General features: G+C 39.8%; 1 protein-coding gene across 1 annotated transcript in view; it reads right to left on the reverse strand.

The window, feature by feature from the left end:
- The window catches only part of CCDC81 (coiled-coil domain containing 81), a 42,584-nt gene that overhangs the window by 6,805 nt on the left and 9,016 nt on the right, over positions 1-26,763 (reverse strand). The window contains 12 exon segments of the mRNA XM_047694022.1: positions 3,994-4,214; positions 4,453-4,531; positions 5,736-5,908; positions 8,287-8,391; positions 9,231-9,377; positions 9,811-9,898; positions 12,874-12,997; positions 16,233-16,354; positions 18,738-18,817; positions 21,435-21,691; positions 25,351-25,461; positions 25,464-25,506. Coding sequence (XP_047549978.1) covers positions 3,994-4,214; positions 4,453-4,531; positions 5,736-5,908; positions 8,287-8,391; positions 9,231-9,377; positions 9,811-9,898; positions 12,874-12,997; positions 16,233-16,354; positions 18,738-18,817; positions 21,435-21,691; positions 25,351-25,461; positions 25,464-25,506 — 1,550 coding nt within the window.

Here is a 26,763-nt window from a genome sequence, read left to right on the forward strand (position 1 = left end):
AAATCTTTAAAAAAAAAAAGAAAGAAAAAGAAAAAGAAAAATCTATAATTATTCTTGATTTGGACATTTCACAAAGAATCAAAGCACAGTATTAATACAAGATAAATGAGAGCACATTTCGTCTTTGCACTTGTGAAACCTTATGACACTGTTCGCAAATGTATGTTTCCTTTTCATAAAGCCCTAGGGGGCAGAAAAGATAGCCATCTCATCCGTCTACGTTGCAGGGATATATACATCTTAAACAGTAAAAGATGTTTTCCTACATCTGCATGAATGAGTTGCAAAGGGAAGAGTGAACAGTTTGCTAACTGCTTACTTCATTCAACTGCCACAGAATTGGCACTCCAGGATAGACATGTGATCGGAATCAAGTTATTAAATTGCGTGATACAAACCACAGCTACATTTGCAATCTTGCCATCCTACTTGGGTGCCTTTATTCACTGGAGTGGAGAATCCCTGTCTTTCCGGTTCAGATAAGCAAATAGTCAAGGAAACATGAACTACTTCTTGCCTTATAGAGGCAAAAATCTAATTAAACGCTAAATGGTGTCTATTCCAAACAGGACAAAGGAGGGCACCTGGCAGCCGAAGAAGGCTCACCTGTGCACGTTTCAGAGTGCGGAGATCATTTGTTAACGAGCAGCTACCTCACCGTGGTTGTGATGTTCTTTCCCTTAGTGATTAGGGATGTTGAGCATTTTTGCATATGCTTTTCAGCTACTATTGTATTCTTTGTAAAAGCAGAATTTTAAAAGTCAGCTTAATTTAGATGCCAAGCAAGTGAGAAAATGAACTGGGCCACAGGGGAGACCACGAGGATTCTCACAAGACTGCTGGTGGAGGGAACTCGCCTTACCTTTTTAGAAAGCAAACTGCTGGTATCTGGTAATATTTAAAATGTGCCATACTCTTGATCCAGCAGCTCCGCTTTTAGGATTTTATCCAACAGAAACAAAAGAACAAAAGAAACCAATAGAACAAAAGAAAGAAATAAAAGAACCAATATAAAGATATATATTTAAAATGTTTAATACAAAAGTTGTTGTGATAGCAAACCAGCTGGAAGCCGAGTGAATTTTCATCAATAGTGTAAAAGTTAAATTATAATAATTAAATTAATCAAATTTTATTATGATTAAATTATAGTAATCCATGTTATAGATGTTATGCTGCCAATAAAAAAGGAATTAATTTTGCTTCTATGTACTGACCTAACTATAAATTAATGATGCATTATTAGGTTAAAGAAAAGTTGGGCTGCAGAGTAATGTATACAATCTCATAGGTCTTTTCATTTACAAAAGTAGAAGGAAATTTTCATTTACAAAAGTAGAAGGAAAATATATATGTGTGTATTGTGTGAAGATATTTGTAAAGAGTAGGAAAAAATATAGAAGGCTGGGGAAGACTATTAACCTTGTTTTATTCTACCAGTTGACTTATTTTCATGAACATGAATTGTTCTATTTTTTATAAACAAAAGCAGAAAAGTTTAAAGAAAAAGAATACTTTAGGGGCACCTGGGTAGCTCAGTGGGTTAAGCCTGTGCCTTTGGCTCAGGTCATGATCTCAGGGTCCTAGGATCAAGCCCCAGATAGGGCTCTCTGCTTGGTGGGGAGCCTGCTTCCCTCTCTCTCTGCCTGCCTCTCTGCCTACTTGTGATCTCTGTCTGTCAAATAAATAAATAAAATCTTTAAGAAAAAACAAAAAGAATACTTTAACAGGACTGTTTAGATCACTCTGACTAAATTATCCCCTCTGAAAGTGACCCTTTACTTGCCACAGGAGGCTTTAAGATGACATCTTGAGATGAATGAGAGACAGGGAAGTTGGAAAAGAGTTGAGTGAGAGGGGCCCCTGGGTGGCTTAGCTGGTTCAGTGTCTGCCTTCAGCTCAGGTCATGATCCCAGAGTCCTGGATCGAGCCCCGCATTGGGCTCTGCCTGCTTCTCCTCCTCTCTCTGCCATCCCCCCACCCCCAGCCCCTCACTTACGCTCTCTGGCTCTATCTCTCTGTCAAATAAATAAATAAAATCTAAAAAGAGAGAAAAAGAGAGAGATAAGTGAGAGAATCTGGGATACCATGTGAAGGATATAGAAATGGAAGACAAGGATCTAACCCATACAGAAAAGGGGGAGGTGGTCTGTGACCAGAGCTTCAACAAGAGAGATAACCAACACCACAGTTCATATTTGTTCAGACCTCTGCAGTTTCCAAAAATGTCCTCGAATACATACTCTCACGTTCTTCTCACAGTAGGGATAGGTAGGGCAGGTTCAACAGGTATATTATCCCTTATTTTCATGTGAGGAAAAGAGGGCTCAAAGACCCCACGTGTGTTTTGGCCCAGGTCATACAGCTTGGAAATGGCAGAGTTTAACACCACTCATCATCAGAGAAATGCAAATCAAAACTACAATGAGCTATCACTTTATACCAATTAGAATAACTAAAATCAAATGACAAGAAACAGTGTTGGCAAGGATGTGGATAAAAAGGAACCCTCATGGAGTATTGGTAGGAATATAAATTTGTGCAGGCACTGTGAAAACAGTATGAAGGTTCCACAAAAAATTAAAAATAGAACTACCATATGATCTAGTAATTCTACCTTTGGGTATTTACCCAAAGAAAATGAAAACACTAATGCAAAAAGATATCTGTACCCCTACATTTATTGCAGCATTGTTTACAGTAGCCAAGATATGGAAGCAACCTAAGTATCCATCAATAGACAAATGGGTAGGAAAAATGTGGTATCTATCTATCTATCTGTCTATCTATCCATCCATACACACACACACACACACACACACACATATGCACACCATGGAATATTAGACTGCTATTAAAAAGGACAAATTCATGCCATTTGAGACAACATGGATGGACCTAAAGGGTTTCTGAGAAAGATAAATACCATATGACTGTAAAAAATATGAATAAACAAAAAGCAGACTCAACAGAGAACAAACTGGAAGCTTGCCGAAAGGGAGGGGCATGGAGGGTCAGGCAAAATGGGTGAAGGGGAGTGGGACATATAGGCTTCTAGTTATGGAATGAATAAGGCAATAAAAGACACAGCATAAGGAATAGGGTCAATGACATCGTTAAGAGCAATGTACCAGGACAGATGGTCACTACGCTTGTGATGAGCATAGTAGAAAGTATAGACTTATCAAATCAAAAGGAAAGAAAAAAAGAAACTGGGTGTCTGTTGGTTGAATTTTCATATATTTTCACTGATAGGGCATCAAGTCCTGCCTTGCCCACCCTGCCACCTTCACCACACCTCGCCCGCCATAAGTACAGCTCACTACATCAACAGTTCTTTGAAGGAAGGGGCTTTATTGGAGGCTGAGAAAGAGCCCAAGTTTCAGGTCGGTGTCTAGTTGAGCACAGCAGCACGTTTGTCACTCACATTATATTTCCAATGGATCGTGCTGATCTGGACAACTCTTTTTTTTTTTTTTTAAGATTTTATTTATTTATTTGTTAGAGATAGAGAGATCACAAGTAGGCAGAGAGGCAGGCAGAGACAGAGGGAGAAGCAGGTTCCCTGCCAAGCAAGGAGCCCGATGTGGGACTCGATCCCAGGACGCTGGGATCATGACCTGAGCCGAAGGCAGCCGCTTAACCAACTGAGCCACCCAGGCGTCCCTGGACAACTCTTTTAAGAAGCTGTACTGCAAAGGGAAGGGAAAAACATGGAGCGGTAACTGGAGGGAGGAGGAGGATCGGGTCTGGTTGGTTGGGTTTTCTAATCAATAACTTTTCTTCATAGGGTGAATTGTAAGGACAAACCAAGATGAAGGATTTAATAAACTTAGAACAATATTTTGCACACAGTCACTCCTCAGTGTGTTCACTATTATTTTTGCTTCTTGCTGTTGCAGGGGGGAGAGAGAGAGAGAGAGAACAGCAAGATGGAAAGGGGAGCGGGAGAGGAGGAGGTGGGGGGAGGGAGGAAGATCTGGGCTCTCTCACTCTCTCTGTGTCCTCCGAAGCATCTGCAAATCCCGCTTCTGTTCCACCAGCTGCTGCAGGATGGTTCTCCTCCTGTGGCTGGCAGCGGCCTCCAGCTGGTGCTTCATGTAATTCTGTTCTCGCTTTCGCTTTTCCACCATCAGCTCACCCTCATCCTTACCAAAGATGGGCTCACTAGAATCTGGCTCAAACATGGGAAGTTGCAGGGGTTTGTTCTTTATCTGAAATAGGGACACACATCGTGCAGACCAGAATTCTACCAGGCAATAAACCGTACACACAACACCGTAGCACAGTAAAATACCAATCCCCCCCCCCCGCCAGAGGAAGGAACGAGGGCTCCCAAAACCACAAAATGGGTAACATATAAGGCTACTCATCACATGAGAGCTCTTATACAGATTTTTAGAATGCTACTGAAGCACAGCATAATTTTTAAGATAACAGTTGTCCCCTTACCTGCGCATCCAAAGCTCTCTTGTAACACTGTGTTTCTTCCATCTTATCTTTTATATACTGGGCTCTTTGTGCAGCGAGTCTGGCAGTTAGGAATAAGAGAAGCGGGGTGCACAGTGTGTTACTACTGTCTCTGGTAACAGAGACTAACAGCACTAAAACCTGTTTCCTAAGTATCAATAGGAATGAGAGACTGGTATATAAAAAGTGGTATTTCCTCCCAGAGCTTTCATTTTAATGAAGAAAGGAGTAACAGATCCAAAGGCTAGTGGACAGTGTGTTGAATATAGGACAGACAGGACAGATGTAAGCAGGGGATTGACCATTTTGTCCAAACTCAGTACCTCTGGACAGGTAGCCCTCCACCCACCATGCTTTAAAACAAAAACCTAGATAGGAAAGCAGGAAGTGTCTATTCACTCTATAAAATGATTCACCATATGATTCCTTTTTAAGAAAAGTGATCTTTCCTGTTATAAATTATGATTCTGTTACAGGCAACCCACAGGGAACCCATATGATCCATAAAGTGAGTATAATGGAACATATACATTTTATAGAAAAGTAAATCTTTCGTCATAAAAACCAGTTTACTCTTTAAGAGTCTCTTTCCTACTACAGTAACCTCTTTAATTGCTCTCCTGACCTCAGCTGTAGAAACAGGACCCCCTTAGGCAACTCTGACCCTATCCCAGGCCTCAGGTGACCTAAGCAAGACCAATCAGATTCTCATTTCTGAAAATTTGTAATTGGGACTAATATTCCCCCAAGTTCGGGCTGAAAAAGAGATGATGTCAACCAAGGAGCTGTGGGTACAAGCAGAGGGAAAGCATTTCTTACACATGCCTGGTTCTACCCCACTTACGTCCCCCACACACTCCTACCCTTACTACTTCATCCCTACCCCTACGTACACCAAAAGTAGAGACACCCCTACTTACAACAAAACGCCAGCTTGCATTGAGATCAGCGGCGAGTAGCTGGGAGTGCTGCTAGTTCAAGACAAGTCCCTCCCTCCACCTGCCAGTATTAGCGATCAAAACACAGTACAAAAGGATCCTCTATCACGAATTACAGAATGCTAATCCTTCCTCTAATGGTCATTATACTAATGACAGCCTTTTCGTTTTTCTAAAGAAATGTCAAGCTGGCTGCTAGCTGGGTTGGTTTTCCCAGCCGGTTGAGCTATGCTAATGAAACTACCAACGCTGATTCAATCCCACATGGAAATAAGCTTCACAGGAAAATTCTGAACCCATTTTTCAGGGCCTGTCAGCTAGACTCACTCTTCTGTGAGTTGTACTTGTTCTAGGCGGTCCATCAACTCTCTGTTTTGTCTTTGCTTTATTTCTTTTTCCCGTCTGTTATCCATTTGTTTCAGGAGACTTTGGGAATATTCTTCTTGTTTTAGAGCATTAATCTCAGGACTGAGTGGCCGTTTATCAAAGAGGAAAGATTTCTGGAAAGAAGGAGAAGCAATGCATTTACTCTAAAATACCCAAAATCAACAAAGAATAAAGGTAGTAATTCAGAAGACTAAAGTCAATTATTAATTTACAGTATTGGCCCAGTCCTCGACACACTGACCAGCTAGTGTTGAGGCAACCCACAGAACAATGGGAGTGTGCTCAAGGACGAACCTGAGCAGAACTGACAAAACCCCATACCTGAGAGAGAAATGAAACAGGGTATCATGGAGGAGGTCCTGAGCTCGCACAACACACAGGTGGAAAGAAGGAGTTCTGAGTGAGAGCAAAAGCATGAGCAAGGACTGAGCAGATGTGGGAGGAGGGAGAACTGAATACCCGCTCTGGGCCTGGCCATTCTAGACACTGACGGAGATCCACAGAGAGCCTGGCGCATGGAGCCTGCCTTCCGGTATAGGAGATAGGAAACAAGTGAACAATATATCATCGTTTAAGGTAGGGATTAAGTGCTAGGAAGCCCTTATCATAGCAAGTGGGTGGGAACAGGGCTAAAACAGTTGGTTATTAGAGAAGTCCTTTCGGTAAAGTTGGCTGAACACCTCCACTGCAAATATCAGGCGACCTGTGTCCCATACAGAAAGAACAGCAAGTGCAAAGGCACAAGATGAAAATGAGTTAGGCATGTTTAATGAGCAGAAGGAAGGTCTACATGGCTGAAGCACAGTGAGCAAGAGAAAAGAAGTAGGAGAGCTCAAAGAGGAAGGCAAGGCCATATGGACCTGATAGGTCAAGGTAAAGAGTTTAGATTTTGTTTTAACTCACCGGGAGACCATTAGAGGTTTTAAACAGGAGAATGTTATGTTTGGGTTAAGTTTTAAAAGATCACTTGACTGCAGTGTGGAGAATAGATTGTAAAGTGGAAGAAGGGAAGTGTTTCAGAAACTGAGCCTTATAATGTGGCTTGTACTAGGATGCACTGGTAACCCTGGAGATGAAGGGATGTGAAGAGATGAGATACATTTGGGCAGTAAAGGCAACTGTGCTTGAGGATGGCTAGATGGAGGAGACAGGGGAGCAGCAATCTGGGATCACTCCTTGGTTTGGGCTTTGTGCAACTGTCTGCCAGGTGATGCCACTTACTGAAATGGGGAGGCAAAGAGAAGGACAGGTGAGGAGAGGGATCAAAAGTTCTGATTTGGGGAGGAGTGTGGAGGGATGGGGTAACTGGGTGATGGACATTAAGGAGGGCATGTGATGTAATGAGCACTGGGCTTTATATAAGTCTGATGAATTACAAGCCTGTACCTCTGAAACAAATAATACATTATATGTTAATTAATTGAATCTAAATTTTAAAATGTTTTAAAAATAAATAAGTAAATAAATTCTGTTTTGGTCTTTTTAAGATGTCTGCAAATACATCAAAGAGGATACACAAAGTAGGCAGCAATAACCGTAATCTGGAACTTATATGTAAGAAGAGAAAAGAATCAGGCTTGAATCTCAAAAGTATCATGTCTTCTTCCTCCCTCCCTGCTGTCCCTCCCTGGAAGGTTCTCCCAACATCCCCTCCTTTACCCAACTCCTTTATACAAGGAAGTCCCCGCACATCTCTGGTCTGGGTCAAGTGACTCTGCTCACATGCTGCCCTGTTCAAAGATTTATCACAGCATTTATGATACCACACTCTTAGCACTTCAAACCTGTCTCCTCCAGTAACCTGAGACCTCTTCCAGGAGGGACCTTGTCTTATTCCTCTTTGTATTCCTAGCCATGAGCATGGTGGCCAGCACACTGGAGTCCAATAAATGTTGGGTGATGAATAAAGAAAAGGTATTTTATTAGAGTTATGTCCCGTGTGTCAGACCACCTAGACAGTGGTGTGAAGGGAGAAAGATTCAGCAAAATAAAGGTATGTGCACAGTTATTGATAACATTAAATCAGTGGTGAGGCAGGTGGCTCACCTCCACAGAAGAGCTGGGTTGTTCAAGCTTAACTTGCACCTACAAATCTCAGGAGGATCTTATTCAAATGTAGAGTCCCACTCTGGAGGGATGGGGTCCCTCAACTCTGCATTTCCAGCAAGCTCCCAGGTCATACTGGCTATCCAGATCTACGGCTCCTGGGGCATTACTGTAGTACACAGCCCCCCACCACCCATCCCAGGGCCTAGCTGAGAATTACTATCATTAAAAAGTACCATAGTATCGAACAGAGACTATACTGCAGATGTGAAGAGTCTGGACACAGACGCTGGACAACTCCTGACCCAGAACAAGGCTACAGACTTGCACAACCCACCTTTCACCTCGACCACCTACACAATGGTACAGCCTACAGCACAGAGAATGGATCCAAACACTCCCAGATGGAGCAGGCATTGGCAACAGAAATTTTGGAAACACTCACATAAAATTCAGGTTTCTCATTCTTGTGGATTCTTATAGCTTCAGCAACTCCAAGGTTGTAGGCAGCATTTTTCTGATTTTGTTCTCTATTAGCCAGACTTCTCATCTTTGAGAAAAAAATCACATATTGACATAGAGCCTTTAAAATTTTAATTCTATTACATTATAATTATCTAACCAAGGTAGAAACTTGCCTTTTGGAGGCAATGGCACTTTCTGATGTCTTCTTAGATCTATAAAAGTAGGTTGGGGAAGGTTTTTTTATTTCCTGTTTTGGAGATTTAGGCATCACCTCTATGGGAATCATAAGAGGGAATGGAATGTTACCTGATATCACAAATGCAAGAAGAAGCAATAGGGTCAATTGGAGACCTCAGAAATCTGGATGGTGCAAATGTGAACATGCCATTCTCTCTTTCCTTGCTTAGGTAGGCCATGATTTTGAAGGGAAAAGCCTTGATTATGTCTTATTAGAAATCACAATTTAAACCATATCAATCCAGGAATTCTACTTTTAAAATTCAATCCTTGGGGGTGGGGGAGAGGGAGAAATCAGCAACAGGTGCAAACATTCAGTTGCTTGGGTGTTCATCCCAGTGTTGCTCATTATTAGTGAAAACTTGGATACAACCTACGTTTTAGTCCCGCAGTAAGTAAATGATCAAATATGTTACAGAACAGATATATTTAAGTTGGTTTTGGGGGATTTTTGTTTGTTTGTTTGTTTGTTTGTTTGTTTGTTTTTAAGTAGGCTCTATGCCCAGCTTGGAGCCCAATATGGGGCTTGAACTCACAACCCTGAGATCAAGCCCTGAGCAGAAATCAAGAGTCAGACACCCAACCAACTGAGCCACCCAAGCACCTAATGGAGCATTTTAAATGGCACTTTATAATCATGTTCTACTGTCCCATGTTAAGCACTCTTTAATCAAGGTGTTGAACTACCTGCTGTTTTAAGAGAGCCTCTTGATCCTTCAGGATTTGATACTGCTGAATGAGTCGCTCATCTTCTATCTCTCTCCTCTTCCTTTCCTCACTGTAGCACAATGGGGAATTGCGCTGTGCTCGTTGCAAACACACATAACACATCTCCTACAATACCAGGTTTGAAGACATATTAATTCTTGCCTTTTACTTTTTTGCCTTCACAATCCCTTCATAAGCTCTCCAAAGACTGAGTATGTCAAGCAACATACTTCATAAAAAGATGTATTAATGACAATTAGTAAAATGAGATTTGTAGAGTGGGCTCCCAAAATACCCAAGAGGATATACTGAACTCTCATTTGATCGGAAGCATTTATAGCAACGCAAAATTAGAAAGAGATATCCCAACCCTACTTCTGTTAACCCTAGCAGATTTTGACTAGTAGGAAGATTTATTAAAGTCCAATTTGGGGTGCTGAGTACATGAGCCAAATCCATACATTGAAAAAAAAGAGTAATTCCCATAACTCTCATTGAGAAACAGAAGTCAGAGGAAGATTCTGATTGGATTTTTTTTGTTGGTTTGAAAACACTGTACCTGTCCTGCCTTATTATGATCCTGGCAGGTGGGGACTGGAGAAAGTTTAGGCTTCATTTCACTTTTCAAACAACCTGGAGATGACAAACTATAAAAACAGTGCAACACTAATTAATGTTTAAAACAGTCTGACATGAGCAATGATAATTTTAGAGGCAAGTATAAATATAAAAGAAATAAAAATACCTTTTTTTTTTTTGCAGAGAACCTCTATGCATAGAGGTTAAGAACCCATGCTCCATAGCAAATAAACTTGGGTTTGAATCCCGCTTTTTTGCTTATAAGCTGATGCCAATAGGCAGGCTGACTCATCTTGCAAAGCCTCAGTTACCAATTCTGTGAAACTGGGATAAAATTTATTCATTCTATAAAATGAATTGTGCTTATTATATGCACTGTTTTAGGCATGGGAGGTGCAGTGAACAACAAAACATAGGAAAAAAGAAAGAGAAATCCTGGGCCTAGTGGAATTGACATTCTGATAGGAACTGACAGCCAGTTGATAAACAAGATGAATCAATGAATTCAATAGTATGTATGATGGTGATAAATGCCTTGCAGTGCTGGAGGGACAGAATGTATTAAACCATAAGCAGAATCCCCAGGGATGCTCCACCAAGATGACATTTGAATAAGGTGAGGGAGTAAAAATAATCAGATATCCAATGGAAAAAGTATTCCAGGCAGAGTGAATGAGTGCAAAGCCCTTGGTGTGAGAGTGTGCCTGTGCTCAATGTGGCCAGAGGGAGATGAGACCGTAGACAAAAAGTAGGAGGGGGGCGCCTGGGTGGCTCAGTGGGTTAAAGCCTCTGCCTTAGGCTCAGGTCATGATCCCAGGGTCCTGGGATCGAGCCCCACATCCGGCTCTCTGCTCTGCAGGGACCCTGCTCCCTCCTCTCTCTCTCTCTCTCTCTGCCTGCCTCTCTGCCTACTTGTGATCTCTGTCTGTCAAATAAATAAATAAAATCTTAAAAAAAAAAAGTAGGAGGGAGATCAGAGATCAGGCAGGATCTTGAACCTGGGTAAAAGTAGGAATCCATTGGAGGGAACAATGTCCAGGATTAACAAAACTATGGACAAGATAGCCCTCCCTCATTTTCCTGCTCCTGGGAAGATAATTTGATACAACCTTCCTAAAAATAATTGCTAACATGTATCAAAGACATGAAAAATGGGCTCATCTCTTATCTCAAAAATTTTATGTTAAAGTTTTTAATCCTATAGGATATTCAAATGTGAGCAGAGACTTCTGTGTAGTTATATTATCCCAATATTATTTATAATATTTAAAAAACTAAATATCATCTGAATATACAAAAGCAGACTGGTCAAACAAAAGGTTAAATCACTGAAATGATATGCAATTATTTGTTTATATCCTGAGATATTTAAAGCCATGGGGAAATGTTTACCACTTATTGTGGTAAACAAAGCTTCATGATACGATCTCAGTTGTACTTAAAATGTGTACAGGTTTCAAGTATAAATATATGTATATATTGTATATGCATTAAAATGAAGAATATATACCACGATATTAGCAGAAAGTTTCATCTACTTATGGGTTTATGACTGATTTTTTGTATCTTTTGCTTTTCTCATTTTTTAAAAATTTCTGTGATAAACAGATATTACTTTAATGATCAGCACAAAAACCATTTTTTGGTCCACACCAATAGGAAGCCTTCATTAATAATCCCTAACAATTAATTACTCCCTCCTCTTTGCAGCTTCTGTACTTTCTTCTGTTGTCTTTGTCATGAGTATTACTTCTTCAGCATCAGTCTCCCTAAAAGACTCTTTTATGAAAGCAAGTTTATATGGTCTTTTATATGTTGTATGGCTCTGTATCTTCAGTATCTAGAATAATGTTGGGCATGCAGTGGTGCTCAATGTCTGTTGGATTGAACTAAAGTCCAAAGAACAAGACATTTAATTCTCAATTCTCTTTCATAACAGTGAGATTATTTAAAACAAGTGTGCTGGGGTGCCTGGGTGGCTCAGTGGGTTAAGCCTCAGCCTTTAGCTCAGATCATGATCTCATGGTCCTGGGATGGAGCCCTGCATTGGGCTCTCTGCTCAGCAGGGAGCCTGCTTCCCCCTCTCTCTCTTTGCCTACCTCTCTGCCTACTTGTGATCTCTGTCAAATAAACAAAATCTTAAAAAAAAAAGTGTGCCTAATGTTTTGAACATGACCTTAGTATCCAAGAAAGTGCATAAATCATACATATGATAGCTGATACATTGTGACACATTAATAAATTCAAAGTTGACAGCAAAGTGCAAGGTACATAGTAGATGCTCAATAAATACTTGCATACAGTTGACTGATTGGAGGTCTTAAAAAGTGTCCTCCTCAAAGAGGAAAAAAATATAGAAATCTTTTGATGTAAAATTGTTAGAAGACATGGCCATGATGATTTGTAATACATCCATTGATTCAAAGAACATTTATTAAGTGCCAACCATGTTTAACAAAGCTGCTTTCCAATTTTATCTAAATATGAAACTGTGTCATATTGTAATATCCAAGCACAGGAAACAACGAGGGGAAGCCTGGGTGGCTCTGTCCGTTAAGCATCTCCCTTCAACTCAGGTTACGATCCCAGGGTCCTAGAATAGAGCCCGACATCGAGCTCCCTGCTCAGTGGGGAGTCTGCTTCTCCCTCTCCCTCTGCTCCCCCTGCTCATGAGCTCTCTCACTCTCTCTCTTGCTCTCTTACTCTCTCTCTAACAAATAAATAAATAAAATGTTTAAAAAAAGAAGAAAGAAAGAAAAAGAAAAGGGAATTATTCATAAATCCACAAAGAGATTTAGATGTTCCCTCCTCTGTGCTGTTTCCAAGTATCCTACTGAATCAACTAATTATTCTATGTATGTCTGGGTTCCCCACTGGGTGGTAAGCCCTGACTGTATCTATTATCTCAATCACCTAACAGGTAGAATGTACTCAAGAATCCTGGATGAAGGAATGAATGGACATTTACTTTAATGCCCTGCATCAAGATAGAACTCAAAAATACATCTAGTAACATAAAACAGGTAAAATACCAACGCATTACCTTTCAGGGTTCATAATCTTCCCGCCACTCCCATTACGCTCTAACTTATTCAGCAAGGTGGCACTTGTCATTTTGGGAGGGGATATGGCTTGTTTATCCCGAAGTCTCTTGGGTGATAAGATCTCTGTAGAATGAATAAAACCAAGTTTCCTTCCAAACTTAAATGGGTGGTTTTATACCTAACTGATTTTTAAAACTCATTATTTTACTAGGAAAAATTTTTATATAAGAAACATTTCTTATCTTAAATTATTATCCCTTGCCCTAGTGTAGTTAAAACAAATATTTTTGCTGTGTACTTCTTATGTGCGAAGCTGGCTGGTCACTTAAGAAAATGCAAAGAGGCAAGTCTTTGCCCTTAAAGATCTTTAGTTCCCTTAATGATGGTTCTACTTGGGGGGCCTGGGTGGCTCAGTCGTTAAGCGTCTGCCTTCGGCTAGGATCATGATCCCAGTCAAGCCCTGCATCGAGCCCTGCATCAGGCTCCCTGCTCAGCGGAGAGCCTGCTTCTCCCTCTCCCACTCCCGCTGCGTGGGTTCCATCTCCTGCTGTCTCTCTCTGTCAAATAAATAAATAAAATATTTTTTAAAAAATGGCTCGACTTGTGAATTTTTGACTTTATGTTGGTACAAAAGCGATATGCATCCAACAGAAATTGTACTTCGAATTTTGAAGTGTGATCTTCACATATCTAGGGATACGTGGCAGAGTACTCCCTTGGGATGCTGGGCAGAGCAGCAAGATGCATCTGCCAATAAGCCACACAATAACAGAAGCAAGCAAGCAGGGCATGTACAACTATTCTGTACCCAGATAACCAGTCTGTTTTTCACTTTCAGTGGTCCATAAATCACACAAGATATTCAATACTTTATAAAATAGGCTTTGTGTTGGATGATTTTGCCCAACTGTAGGCTAATGTAGGCTAGATGGCACATTTAAGATAGGCTAGCTATACTATTCAGTAGGTTATGTGTATTAATATGATAGTTTCAACATATGATGGGTTCATCTGGATATAACACGCTCATTAAACAGGGGGAGATCAATAGCTGGGTAGAAAAATAAGAGAAAAAGAAAAAACATAAGAGCTCTCATTTGTTGAGATCTTATTACGTGTCAACAATGCTAAGTTCTTTACATACATTGCATAAACAACAACTCAGGACAATGATGAAAAAAAATATCTAAATCCCAAATGATGGTGCCATCTTCAAGGGTCTGCCATGTTCAGAGAAGATAGAAGACATTTCAGAGTCTAGTGATGAGAGAAGTGAGATGTAAAAAGGATGCTGAGAGGTGAGGAGGATTGGGAGAGACTGTAAGAAAAGAAAGGACATTGTAGTCAGGAGAAAAACCATAAGCAAAAGCATGAAGGCAGGGAAGGGCAAGACATGTTAGAAGAATATGGACAGTTTTGCTCAGAGAAGTTGTTTATGGGGAACAGTGACAGGTGAGGCTAAAAACACAAAAGCATGCGAATATTAGGCTAAAAGTTTACATGTAATCACGTAGACCTCACGTTGCAAAACTAAGAACCAGAAACCAGTGTTCACCCACTAATATGATTTGTTTGGCCCAATCAGCATTTTTTGCTTCAGTGTCAATTAGTGTGTTGCCCACAGAGCAACAGTTCTCCAGAGGAAGTCTTCTGAGAGTAGTACGGAAACCCCTAAGGATCTCTAGGACCCTTTCAAAAAGTCTTTGAAGTCCTAGGACTTTCTTCATATGCTTCAACCAAACAACACATCATAACACATTAGGTAAAGACATAGATATAAAAATCCACCTATCTTCTATTAAGTCAAATATCAAAGATGCAAAATTATCATTCTCTATTTTTTATAAAATTATCTACTTTTTATAAAATTATTATTTATGCTAACATATCACCCTATCATGTTACATAGAACACACTTCATGCATTTATTATCTGCCTGGACCCCATAGACATCTGAGTTTTGGCCTCTTTAAGTAATGAGAACCAACAAAGAGATCATAGTCTAAAAGCCTGAGAGTCAAAAATGGTCAAGATGAGATATAAGATTCCAGGAATAGAAGATATTTGTTAAATGGAGTGGAGGGAGGTGGGAAGGATGGGGTGGCAGGGTGATGTCCACTGGGGAGGGTATGTGTTGTGGTGAGCACTGTGAATTATGTAAGACTGAGGAATCACAGACCTGTACCCATGAAACAAATAATACATTATATATTAATAATAAAAAAAATTTTAAATAATAGTATTTTTAAAAAAGAAATTATCCTACTCTTTCTATAATTTTAAAAGTTAAAAAAAAAAACAGAAACAGATGTGGAATTCTTTTTTTTTTTCTGAAGTTTTATTTATTTATTTATTTGACAGAGATCACAAGTAGGCAGAGAGGCAGGCAAAGAGAGAGAGGAGGAAGCAGACTCCCCGCTGAGCAGAGAGCCCCATGCGGGGCTCGATCCCAGGACCCTGAGATCATGACCTGAGCCGAAGGCAGAGGCTTAACCCACTGAGCCACCCAGGCGCCCCAGATGTGGAATTCTATCAAATGCTTTTCAGAATCTAGATTTGGGTGATTTACTTTTCTTATTGATGAACTGTATAATTTAAATACATTTCCTAATGCCAGACAATCTCTACATTGCTAAAATAAACCTTGTCTGGCTACCATGAAAAAAAAAATTCTACTTGAAAAAATCCTGAGGCTTTATGAGATTTAATTAACATATATAAAATATCAGCATGGTCATAGTATTTAGCAGATATTCTGTAATTATTAGCCATAGCCAATTTACTTTCTTTTGGATTAAGAAATATTTAGATGTTTACCATAAATGCTACATTATACAATTACATTTATATAATTTTTGTAATGTTGTTCTAGAACTTTCTTATATCTCTAGAATAAAGAAATATAAGTTTTTAGAAATCATATAAACATAGGTAGTTTTTCCTCAGATGTTTATGAAAGAGATTATAGGATTTATCTAATAAAAATAAATAACTTCGGGGTGCCTGGGTGGCTCAGTGGGTTAAGCCTCTGCCTTCGGCTCAGGTCATGATCTCAGGGTCCTGGGATTGAGCCCCGCATCGGGCTCTCTGCTCAGCAAGAAGCCTGCTTCCCCCTCTCTCTCTGCCTCTCTGCCTACTTGTGGTCTCTGTCTGTCAAATAAATAAATAAAATCTTTAAAAATAAATAAATAAATAACTTTAAAAACCATGATCTAAATAAAGAATGTATTTGTTAGAAAGAAGAATACAGTGATTATTCATGAATCTAATTTTATTGGGGCACAGAAGTCACTAAGAAATATGGCTGGACCCATAAGCAATAAAGCATGACAGATGATGCCCAGAATCATTGGCCTACCTCTGATGCCTTCTTCTTTGTCTGGCTGGTCTTTTAATTTGCACTTCCTTTGTCTATTCTTTCTACCTTCTTCTACAATGGTCTCCATAGGTGGTTTGTTCTCCATCTCCTTGAGCTCAATCCTAGAAATAAGCCACAATGTTTACTGCACTGGACCCGAATAGGTGACCATGTGAACTTTCAATCCTGAGAAGCAAGCCAGCTAGCTCTCTGATTCTGAAGTAAGCCCAATTCCCTCAAGGGGGCAAGTGCTTTGAATTGCTGAGGCTCTCTTTGAGTCTAAGTCTGAGAGCTGACCAAGACCTTCCCCCTCAACACGGGGGGCTCAAAAGCAGCTCTTATACAGATAAATTGTGGGATTTAAGCTTTTGGGTTTAGTTTCAGTTTAAATTTGTCTGTCTTTTCTAGTTCTATACCGAGATGCCATTAGGAGTGATAGAGTGAAAAGTGGCTGTTGGATGGCTTGAGGGCAGATTCATAGCCTGTAGGCAGAGTATGTCTGGAAATAACCATTTCTTTCCTCTTTCTTTCTCCTCCCCACATCTCCACCCCTTCCCCAGGCAAAAGTGAGGGACTTACAAAAAGACAGTGGGGGAATGGTTTTGTTAGTTGGTGTGTGTAATTGTAGATTCTCTGTGGTCTCAAGTATGGAGTTCTGGGTTAGAGTGGCAAGCAAGAGAGATGAGAATGGTGGAGAGGTGGTACTTCCAGTAGACTGAGGGGCCAAACTTCACATAAATACAACGTCTATAACTGTTTTGATTATTTGAGTCCTCATGTCCATATCTAGGCTCTGTAATTAAGAGGAGAGCCTGTCAGTCTCTGGTCTTGAATCAATTCAGTTATTTCCTTCTTGGAGTGCTTAAGCCAAAATATGTCCTAGCAGGGCAGCCAGATTTGCCTTCCCAATACAATCAAAATAAAATTATTTGAATTCATTGATTTCTTTTTAATGAATAAGGCAACATGATGCAATGGAAAGGACGATGCAGCAGTGAGGAGCCATAGTTTTATTTCTGACTTGGCCAGTCAGTTGTTTGGCCATTTCATCTACAAGATGAAGGGGTTGGACTAACTCTTCTCTAATGATTATTCTGGCCCTCACACTGGTTTTGCTGAGGTATATGTCATATAGTCCTTTCATCAGCAATCCAACGAATATAAGAGAATGTCACACACTCAAAATGAGAAAATAACACTCTGGAAAGCTGGTTGTTATTCCCCAAACTTTCTCCACCTGAAATGCATAGTAGTCAGTTGGGCAGCAATAAAGATGAAGAACATGATTAAGGGCATGCAATGAGTGAGTGAGAGCCACTCACTGGAAATAAAAGCCGTCTCCTGACCCCTGTTCCAGTGTTCTCAATATTGTACCATGTTGTTTCACTTGTTAAAAGGATAGGGGGGAAAAGAATTAAAATTACAATTAATTTTGTACCTCTATAAAATGGATAAAATTATAATATGTACCCTACATAGCTGTAGTGAAGGTTCGGTACAATAATACTGAAAAAATGCTTAACAGTATCTGACATCTACAGTAGAAAGTGTTCCATTGATGACAACTATTATTATTACTATCATTATCATTATTATAATCATGTCAGCAGCAGTCATCAGTAATGCCCACGGCACTCTTAAGATAAAGTTGTTCCTTTACAGAGGAAGTGATAGAAGGTAGAAGAAAGCACCGCAGATGAGAAGAATTGCACTTATATTGCAGGGACTAAAGGTGATGGGAGGTAGTATCAGAATTTCCAGGGAACTACGAGTAGTTTAAAAAATGAATAGTCCAGGGGCGCCTGGGTGGCTCAGAGTGTTAAAGCCTCTGCCTTCGGCTCAGGTCATGATCCCAGGGTCCTGGGATCGAGCCCCACATCGGGCTCTTTCCTTGGTGGGGAGCCTGCTTCCTCCTCTCTCTCTCTGCCTGCCTCTCTGCCTACTTGTGATCTCTCTCTGTTCAATAAATAAATAAAATCTTTAAAAAAAAATGAATAGTCCATATGGACCTAGAAGGTATAATACAAAGTAAAATAAGTCAGACAGAGAAAGACAAATACCATATCATTCCACTCATATGTGGAACTTAGGAGTTCCACAAACAAACAAAGAAAATAAGAGACCAAAAAAAAAAAAAAAAAAAAAAAAAAAAAAGCAGATTCTTAAATACAGAGAATAAACTGGTGGTTTCCAGAGGGGAGGTGGATGGGGGAGTGCTGAGATAAAGAAGATTAAGAGTATAGTTGTCGTGGTGAGCACCAAGTGGTGTTTAGAATTATTGAAACCTCAGAAAAAAAATAATATAAAAAAGGAATAGTCTGTGCATTGTTTTCTATCTTAGCTATGGAAAGTATGCATAAAATTCTTCTTTGCTGGAGCACTGAGAGAGAAAGAGAGAACACTGAAAGCAGCATGAGCTAGAAAAGGTGAGAAACACAACCCAATCACATTAATAAATCAACAAGGATTGCTGTCCTGGAGGAACCTGTGGAGCAAAGCACTGACCTTGGAAATGCAAGCACACTGTTGGGTCGCTTCCCTGAGATCTCTCTGCCAGACAACACGGAGTCCACAGTGTTAGGCCTCTGAAGGACAGAGACAGAAAAGGCTTACACCTGGGGCAGTGGTCCCGGACACAGATGCATCTAAGCTATTGGCTATCTCAGAAGCAAGGCTACCCTGGTACTCTCTATTGTTACTTTTTTGAGTGCTTAAAGTCTAGAGCTTAAAAAACCAATGAGGAATTATTTCATTTACCACCTGGGTAGTCCCATACCAACTCACTGATGCTGCCTTTTCTCAAACCATCGCCTCTTTGGAAATTGCCTTCGGAGTTTATGGCTTCCTTTACACATCGTTGAGAGGAGAGCCAACTTAATAAAAAAAACTATCAGGAAAATGAACAAGCAAGCTAATTTCACGCTTGACCCAAATAACTCTAAAGTTGGGTGGTTAAGAGAAGAGCTTGAAGTTGGTGGGTTCATATTCACATCTCCATATTGTTAAAGTTATGTAGCCTTAGACCCTGGGCATATGGGGCTAACAATGGGCTCTAATTCACCGGATTTGGGGGTACTGTATGTAAGTGGCTGGCGCAGGATCAGCAGTCAACAAATAGCAGCTATTATCATTATTATTACATTAGATAGTAATCACATTATATATTATACTAGTATAGAATGATATACAAAATTATTTTGGGATTAATGACACAGTTTACAAAAGGCTTTGAAAGGAATTTCCAAAAAGAGGTTTTAAATATGTTTCCACCAAAAGCAGCATCATTGAAATAAACCCACAGCTTCCTAAGAGAACCATTCTGCAGGACAGCACTCAGGTTTAAGTTCTGGGACATTTGGGGGGAACACAATCACTCTCACCACTTTACAGCAAGTTCCCAAAATGTGTTTTATAGATGTTAACAAGTATTGGATTAACCTAAAGTTCCATGATTCATGATTCAGGCAGTTAAAGTGGCTTCTCTGTAGCCGGACTTCTCAGATCCTTGAACAGGCCTGTGTGCTTTGTGCTTCTGTGCGTGAGGTTGATATATGCAGCCGTTCTCCATTGGATTTGGTCTCCAGATCCTCTTTTCATAGGATCTCTCTCAGGACTACTTTCTGGAAAGCGCTCCTTAAAAGTTATGTCTTAAAGGAGTACAGCAGGCCAATTAAAATGCTGTCCTCTCTTAGAAATGCATTATTAAAGCCACAGAGTTCCCTAGTATCCCTGAAGATTAGAGATGGGTGAGTGCTTTGGCCTTGTTTCTGGTGGGTTTTCATGGAAAAAGAGGGTTATACCTGTGTGTGTTTCCACTTTACACACACAGGGTCGGTACCTCTCTTTAAGATCCTGCATAAAACCAGATTGTGGAGAAAACACCAATAGCCTCATTTTGTACAACTGTTAAGAGCTCCATGAGAGAATAAATTAAAGGGTAGAATTTGACCATATTTATAGAATTTCATTTTATAGCCTTTTCACTTAAAAATCAGGCTTTTACTCTGTGGGACACAGGATTATCTAATATTCTATGATAATCTAATTCACTTATACCAGCTTTGCTGGTTCCCAGAGGTGAACCTAAGGCACATTAAGCATTTAGTCCCACTGATTGACTACTTCACTAGCTCCTTAAATTCTGCTATGTCGAACTCAGCATGAAGATCATACCAGTTACTGAACAGTTAACAACAACGGAGTCAGTTAGAAATTTGTTCCACAATATGGCAAATTAAAAGCTAAAGAAAGGGGCACCTGGGTGACTCAGTGGGTTAAGCCTCTGCCTTCGGCTCAGGTCACGATCCCGGGGTCCTGGAATGGAGCCCCATGTCGGGCTCTCTGCTCAGCGGGGAGCCTGCTTCTCCCTCTCTCTCTACCTGTCTCTCTGACTACTTGTAATCTCTCTCTGTGTCAAATAAATAAAATCTTTTTTTAAAAAGTTGAAGAAAGATACATTTCCATGACTCAATTCACTACAGGTTTTCATTAAAATGCTATAACCAGCAAAAAGAAAAAAAAATAGAATGATCATAAAATCTGGTTCTACCACTTATTAGCACCCTGACTTCAGTCTCTCCGCATAATCTGACCTTCATTTTTCTCATTTATAAAATCAGGATGAAAATAATGCCAGTTTGATAAAGTTTTGAACCGCAAATGAAATAATACATGTGGAAGAATTTTTAAACTATAAGGTACTATAAAATATTCAGAATTATGAGTGTTTCTATTACTATTTATATTTTTCAATTGGCATTGACTCAAAACTTATTTTAAAGTTTCTTTGCCCTTCTAAACTTTGTCAAAGAATTAGTCATCTATAAACAAGGACTTCTTCTTACTTGGGGTAAGTGCCATTTAAAATATGCCAACCTGAATATTTCTTTTTTTTTTTTCTTAAAGATTTACTTATTTATTTAAGAGAGAGTGTGTGTGCATGCAAGCAGGAAGAAGAGCAGAGGGAGAGGGAGAGAGAGAGAATCTCAAAGACTCCCTACTGAGCATGGAGCCCAATGTGGGACTCAGTATCATGACCCTGAGGATCATGACCTAAGCTGAAATCAAGGGTTGGTAACAACTGACTGAGCTACCCAGGCACAACTCCACCTGAATTTTTCTTAATAATTCTTCTTAATAATGACACAATAATTCAAAGCTATGATTGGGAGAGGGGTTTGGAGAAGGAAAACATTAATTTACATTTGCTAGGGCTTTTGCCAAAGTCCCACTTCCATCCACTGAACAAAGGAAGTCCTTATAAAATCTCATCTTCACTTTGTTGCCTTTAATCACAAGGACCCCAATTCCTTTGAAAGTAAATTCCACATTTTGTTTGATGGAAATGGATCGTGATAAAAAAAGCAATGTCTTCTTCACACATCCTTCCACTGTATCCCTGCTAAATGGACCCTCCAGGGATATCATGACAAAATTAAGTGGAACAACTGGGATATCACCTAGAGGAGTAAAGACAGGGTGGGGGGAAAAAGGAGAAATTACAACAAGGATATATCATATACACTCACAAATAATTATTGATTCTCAGTACTCAAAAATAGACTTGTCCATGTGAACCCCTTAGTTGTACCCTATCAATAGACAGTAATAGGCACAATTTTCCCTAAAAGTATATTTTTTTCTTAGAATAAGAACAATTAGCTTTCTAAGCAGTACTGCAGACAAGCTTTTGATTTTATCTTGGAGTCACAGTAATAACTAACTGCATCGCTTCATCAGAGGTTTTTCTGAAGTTGTCAGCCTTCTTTTCTCTTAGGACATACTGTAGCAATATTTGCCTATCTCCTCCAGTTATCACACCATTTGAAATGTTTATAATATTTATATTATATATACACTTTATGCCAAGAGTTTTGAAAAGATAGTCATCTTCAGTAGAAGTTACCTTCAAATGAAAGTTCATCTTATCAGAGGGCATCAGACTGGATAACTTGCTTTTCCTCCCTAATAAGTCCATAAATGATACTGCAGAGGAATATGGTTATATCTAGCATAAAAATAAGCACAGGGTCTGTTCCACTAGAACAATAGTCAGGAAAGGGGGTAAATAACAAAGATGATCAAGATGATAAATCCAAAAAGAGGCAAGAAACAAGATCCACTAACAAAGGAACAGGATAGAAGTAAGATAAGAACATTCTGAACATTCATTCAGCAAGCATTACTTTACAGCTTTTCTGTCTGACAGTGCTGACTGATGAGGATTAATATAACTACGAGACATATATCAGCCCATAGTCTTCTGCACAACTTAATGGTGCTTCTATACCACCACCCTCTATTTTATTTTTTATTTTTTGTAATGTCTTAAAAGAAAAGGCTCTAATGCCTGCCTCTAGATTGTCCCCTCCCATTCGTCCAATGCTTCTCTTCAATCTATCTTCCAGTCCACTTATCTCAGTAAGGACAGTATCAACTCAGGATGGACAAGCTGATGGATAGATTGTAAATCTTACTCTCATGACCTCTCTGTAACTTCTGTTGGCCATGCCCTCTCTTTGCTCTTTATCCATGGCACCATTCTTGGTTCTCCAATTTCCTCTTCCTTGGTCTCCATTGCTGTTTCCTTCTTCTTCTTCTTCTGGTAAGATGGTGTTTTATTGGTGTTGGTGTGTGTGTGTGTGTGTGTGTGTGTGTGTGTGTGTGTTAAACAAGACTTTGTCCTTGTCTGTCTCTTCCCCTTATTTCAAACCTCTCCTAGGTAAATTAATCCAAATCTTGACCTGTAGACTCCATCCCTCTCCTAAGCTCTGGAATTCTCTCTACCTAAGTATCCCTACAGGAATTTCAAATTTAACGTATCCAAAAGTGAACTCATTATATTTCCTGCCATCCCAACCTGCCTGCCCCTTCATTCCCTGTGACACTAATGACAAGAACATACATCTATTTTCCAAGAAATCTGAGTCATGCTAAATACCTCCCTGCTTCTTGCTACCTACCACTCTCAACTGGCAGCCAAATCCCATCAGTTCTCCATATAAAATATGTCATGAATTGACTCCTTCATCTTCCTCCCGATTGCCAATGCCTTCATTCAGGCTCCTATCATATTTCACCAAATTACTGTAATTAAAGATTTTATTTATTTATTTATTTGAGATAGAGACAGAGAGAAAGCACGAGCAGGGGGAAGGGGTAGAGGGAGAGGGAGAAGCAGACTCCCTGCTGAGTCTGGCTCAATCCCAGAAGCCTGGGATCACCACCTGAGCAGAAGGCAGACACTTAACCAACTGAGCCACCCAGGTGCCCCAAAACTACAGTAATTAAAAGAACTATTTTCCTAAACTAAAAACTGGGTTAGTACATTCAAGTCTCTGCTCAAAAACTTTCAATGGCTCCTCTTTGTCTATAGGATGAATTCTGAAGTCCTTACCATACTGCCAAAGGCCCCTCACAATTTGACCACTACAAACTATTTTTGTCTTACCTCCCTCCACTTGCCTCCACAATCATATGCCTTGGCCACACAGAAGTACCCATTACTCCTTTCATAGGCTTTACTCCTTCTCTTATTCTTGAATCATTCACACTGTTCCCGAAATATTTTCCATAGCTTCTCTGCCAGCAAAGTCCTATCATCCTTTAAGACCCCCCGTATATGCCATCTTCCTAACTCTCCCTGAGCAAAGTTGGGCATGCTCTCCTCTCAGCTCCCTTGACACTTGATCCAGTTCTCATCAATGGTGCTTTCACAGCATTTAATCATGTTGCAACATTTGCTTTCATATTTATTTCCCATGCTAAATTCTGAGCTCTTCAAAGGAAGGATTATGTCTTGACAATCTTTAAGACTCACTATATAATGTTTAGTTACGTAGTTAATTAATGATGAAGAATCATAACCCCAAAGGTAAACTCTAGACAGAACTGTTCTTGTGAATTAATTCAAGCATATATATTTAATTCTGAAATTTCTTCAAACTTATAAAAAAATAATTAATTCTCCAATCTTGTAAAAAAAAAAAAACTACAGATCTAAGTTACTTTTTTGCAGTATACTATGATGGCAAACTAATTCTAAGGAGCAAATGTTTTTGTCAAAAAAAAAGTTGGCTATCTTTTCACTTTGCTAGGTTTTTGATGAATTAGGATATTATATGTCCATAAAACTCTAGGTAGAAATGTCTGAACAGTCCATCAAATCTACCATATAGATTATATGCATAATGAATTCTAAGTATAATTTGTTGGTATTTGTTTTTCCAATATTTCCTTTTCGGTGGAAAGTCTGTCTGAAAATTAACTTTCAGGGAAGTTCACAAAAGGCAAGTTTTAGCCTTTTTACCTGCTGACTTCGAGGGTAGATTCTCTTTGTCCATCTATCAGTCTGATGCAGGAATCAATAGTAAGGAAGATCAAAAGGAACACAGACCAGAAATCAGGAAGGAAGCCCCCAAAGGCCCCTAAGGAGCCAGAGCAGGCATCACTAAGTCCACACACCAAAGCTGGAGCATAAGCAAGCATCCTGTGTCAGGTGGCATGCCTGTTTTGCCTACCACTGTATTTCAAGGTCCTAGAACAAGGCCTGATACATAGTTGGCTCTCAGTAAATATCTGTGGTAAGAGGGAAGAAAGGAAGGCAGGGGGAAGGAGGGAGGGAGGAAGGAAGGAAGATTTTAGGGTGTAAGAGGTATACAAGGTGTTCGTCTGTGGAATTATTAACCTCACTTTTAAATTTTAATAATTTAGATTATGTATGATAGAAACAGTTAGAGGTCTTTTTTTATAGCTAACATGGACTATAATTCTAACAGGGACCCTAATTAACTTTTTCAATAGCCACTTTTAACTTCTTAGCGCCTAAAAAAATTAATAAAGTCTGCACAACTCTGTAATGTGGCATTTATATAAATTTGCCTTGACATCACTTCAAGTCTTCCCAGGCCTGCCTCTTAAGCTACTGAGGTTTGAAATGGCCTGCAGGAAGAATGTCTATTATTTCCTGTGTTGTCCCCCACCCCCAAAGGTTCCACATGAAAACTGAGCTCCTCAAATCAGAAACCTGTAAGGTAGCAAGTGAACACACTTTGCCCTTTCATTTTCATCCCCAGGCCAGTTACTTTCTGAGAAAGTCTTAAATATTGAAGAAGTTTACCGGGAATATGTATTTTGTTTTGCTTGAGTCCATGAATCTGAACTAACTTCTCGGCCATGATAAATATGGGTCTCTGAATCAGAATAAACTTGTTGTTTCCCACTTCAAGTTTTGTCTCATGAAACTGAAAGTTCCAAGTCCTGGAATCTGAACCCCCTGCAAGAAAAAAGGAAGGGGGGCGGGGAAGAGCAACTATCAGAAAAATAACCCTTAGTACCATTATCCAAAAAAACATGGAAAGAATTAACCATTAAATAGTCAATGATCTCTACAATCTCCTACAGCTATAGCACGTTATGACTTTAAGTTTTCATATAAATATAAATGTAATACATTGATCTCCAATCCTTCCAACATCAGATCTCCCATCTCATTATCATTCAAGGCCTGTGAGGACTAAGAAACTTGTATGGATTGCCATGCTAATTTTAAATCATAATTTAAGAGTCCTCTTGTCCAGGGCACCTGGTGGCTCAGTTAAGAGTCTGCCTTTGGCCCAGGTCATGACCCCAGGGTCCTCCAATGGAGCCCCACGTGGGGCTCCCCGCTCATCAAGGAGTCTTCTTCTCCCTCTCCATCTGCCTCTCCACCCCGCTTACACACCCCCACTCACACCCTCTCTCTCTCTCTCTAATAGGAGGAATTTGAGAGGCAGAGCGTGGGGCTTGAGGGTAGGGAAGGAAAAAATGAAACAAGATGGGATTGGGAGGGAGACAAACCATAAGAGACTCTTAATCTCACAAAACAAACTGAGGTTTGCTGGGGGACGGGATAGGGAGACGGTGGTTGGGTTATAGACATTGGGGAGGATATATGATATGGTGAGTGCTGTGAAATGTGTAAGCCTGACGATTCACAGACCTGTAACCCCTGGGTCAAATAATACATTATATATTAATAAAAATAATTAATAAAATTTTTTAAAGATTCCTCTTGTCCTAAATTGTGTGAAATTCCAAATTTTAATCGTTTGCCATTAGAAAGAGGTAATTTAAGAGGCCATAAGAATCCCTGCTTTCTCATTCCATCTTTTAGGTTTTGTCTCTCATTTAAAATCAGACAATCCAGCATCCAAGGCATATGCTGCAGTGGAATGATCTTGGCTGCTAGGTAGAAGCAAATGCTTTTGGCTCTCAAACTGGGTCTCTGTCTCCCTGAAAATATCATACCTCAAGGGTTACAAATGCCTACATACACCATGAAAGAATGCAGGGGAGTGAAGGTAGCCAACCAGAAACTGCAGTGGCTAGAAAGTACAAATCGCATCCAAAGGCTAGAGCCCATTGTTGGCTCCAGTCAAATGTCAGCATGCAGGCATGGAAAAACTGGTATTGTTAAATCTGCTGATTTTTCAAGAGAAGAGAGAAACAGATCCAAAACTTTATATAAACTCTCCAAATTTTAGGTGGTGAT

Source organism: Lutra lutra, chromosome 10 (genome assembly GCF_902655055.1).
Source record: "Lutra lutra chromosome 10, mLutLut1.2, whole genome shotgun sequence".
Classification (NCBI taxonomy): domain Eukaryota; kingdom Metazoa; phylum Chordata; class Mammalia; order Carnivora; family Mustelidae; genus Lutra; species Lutra lutra.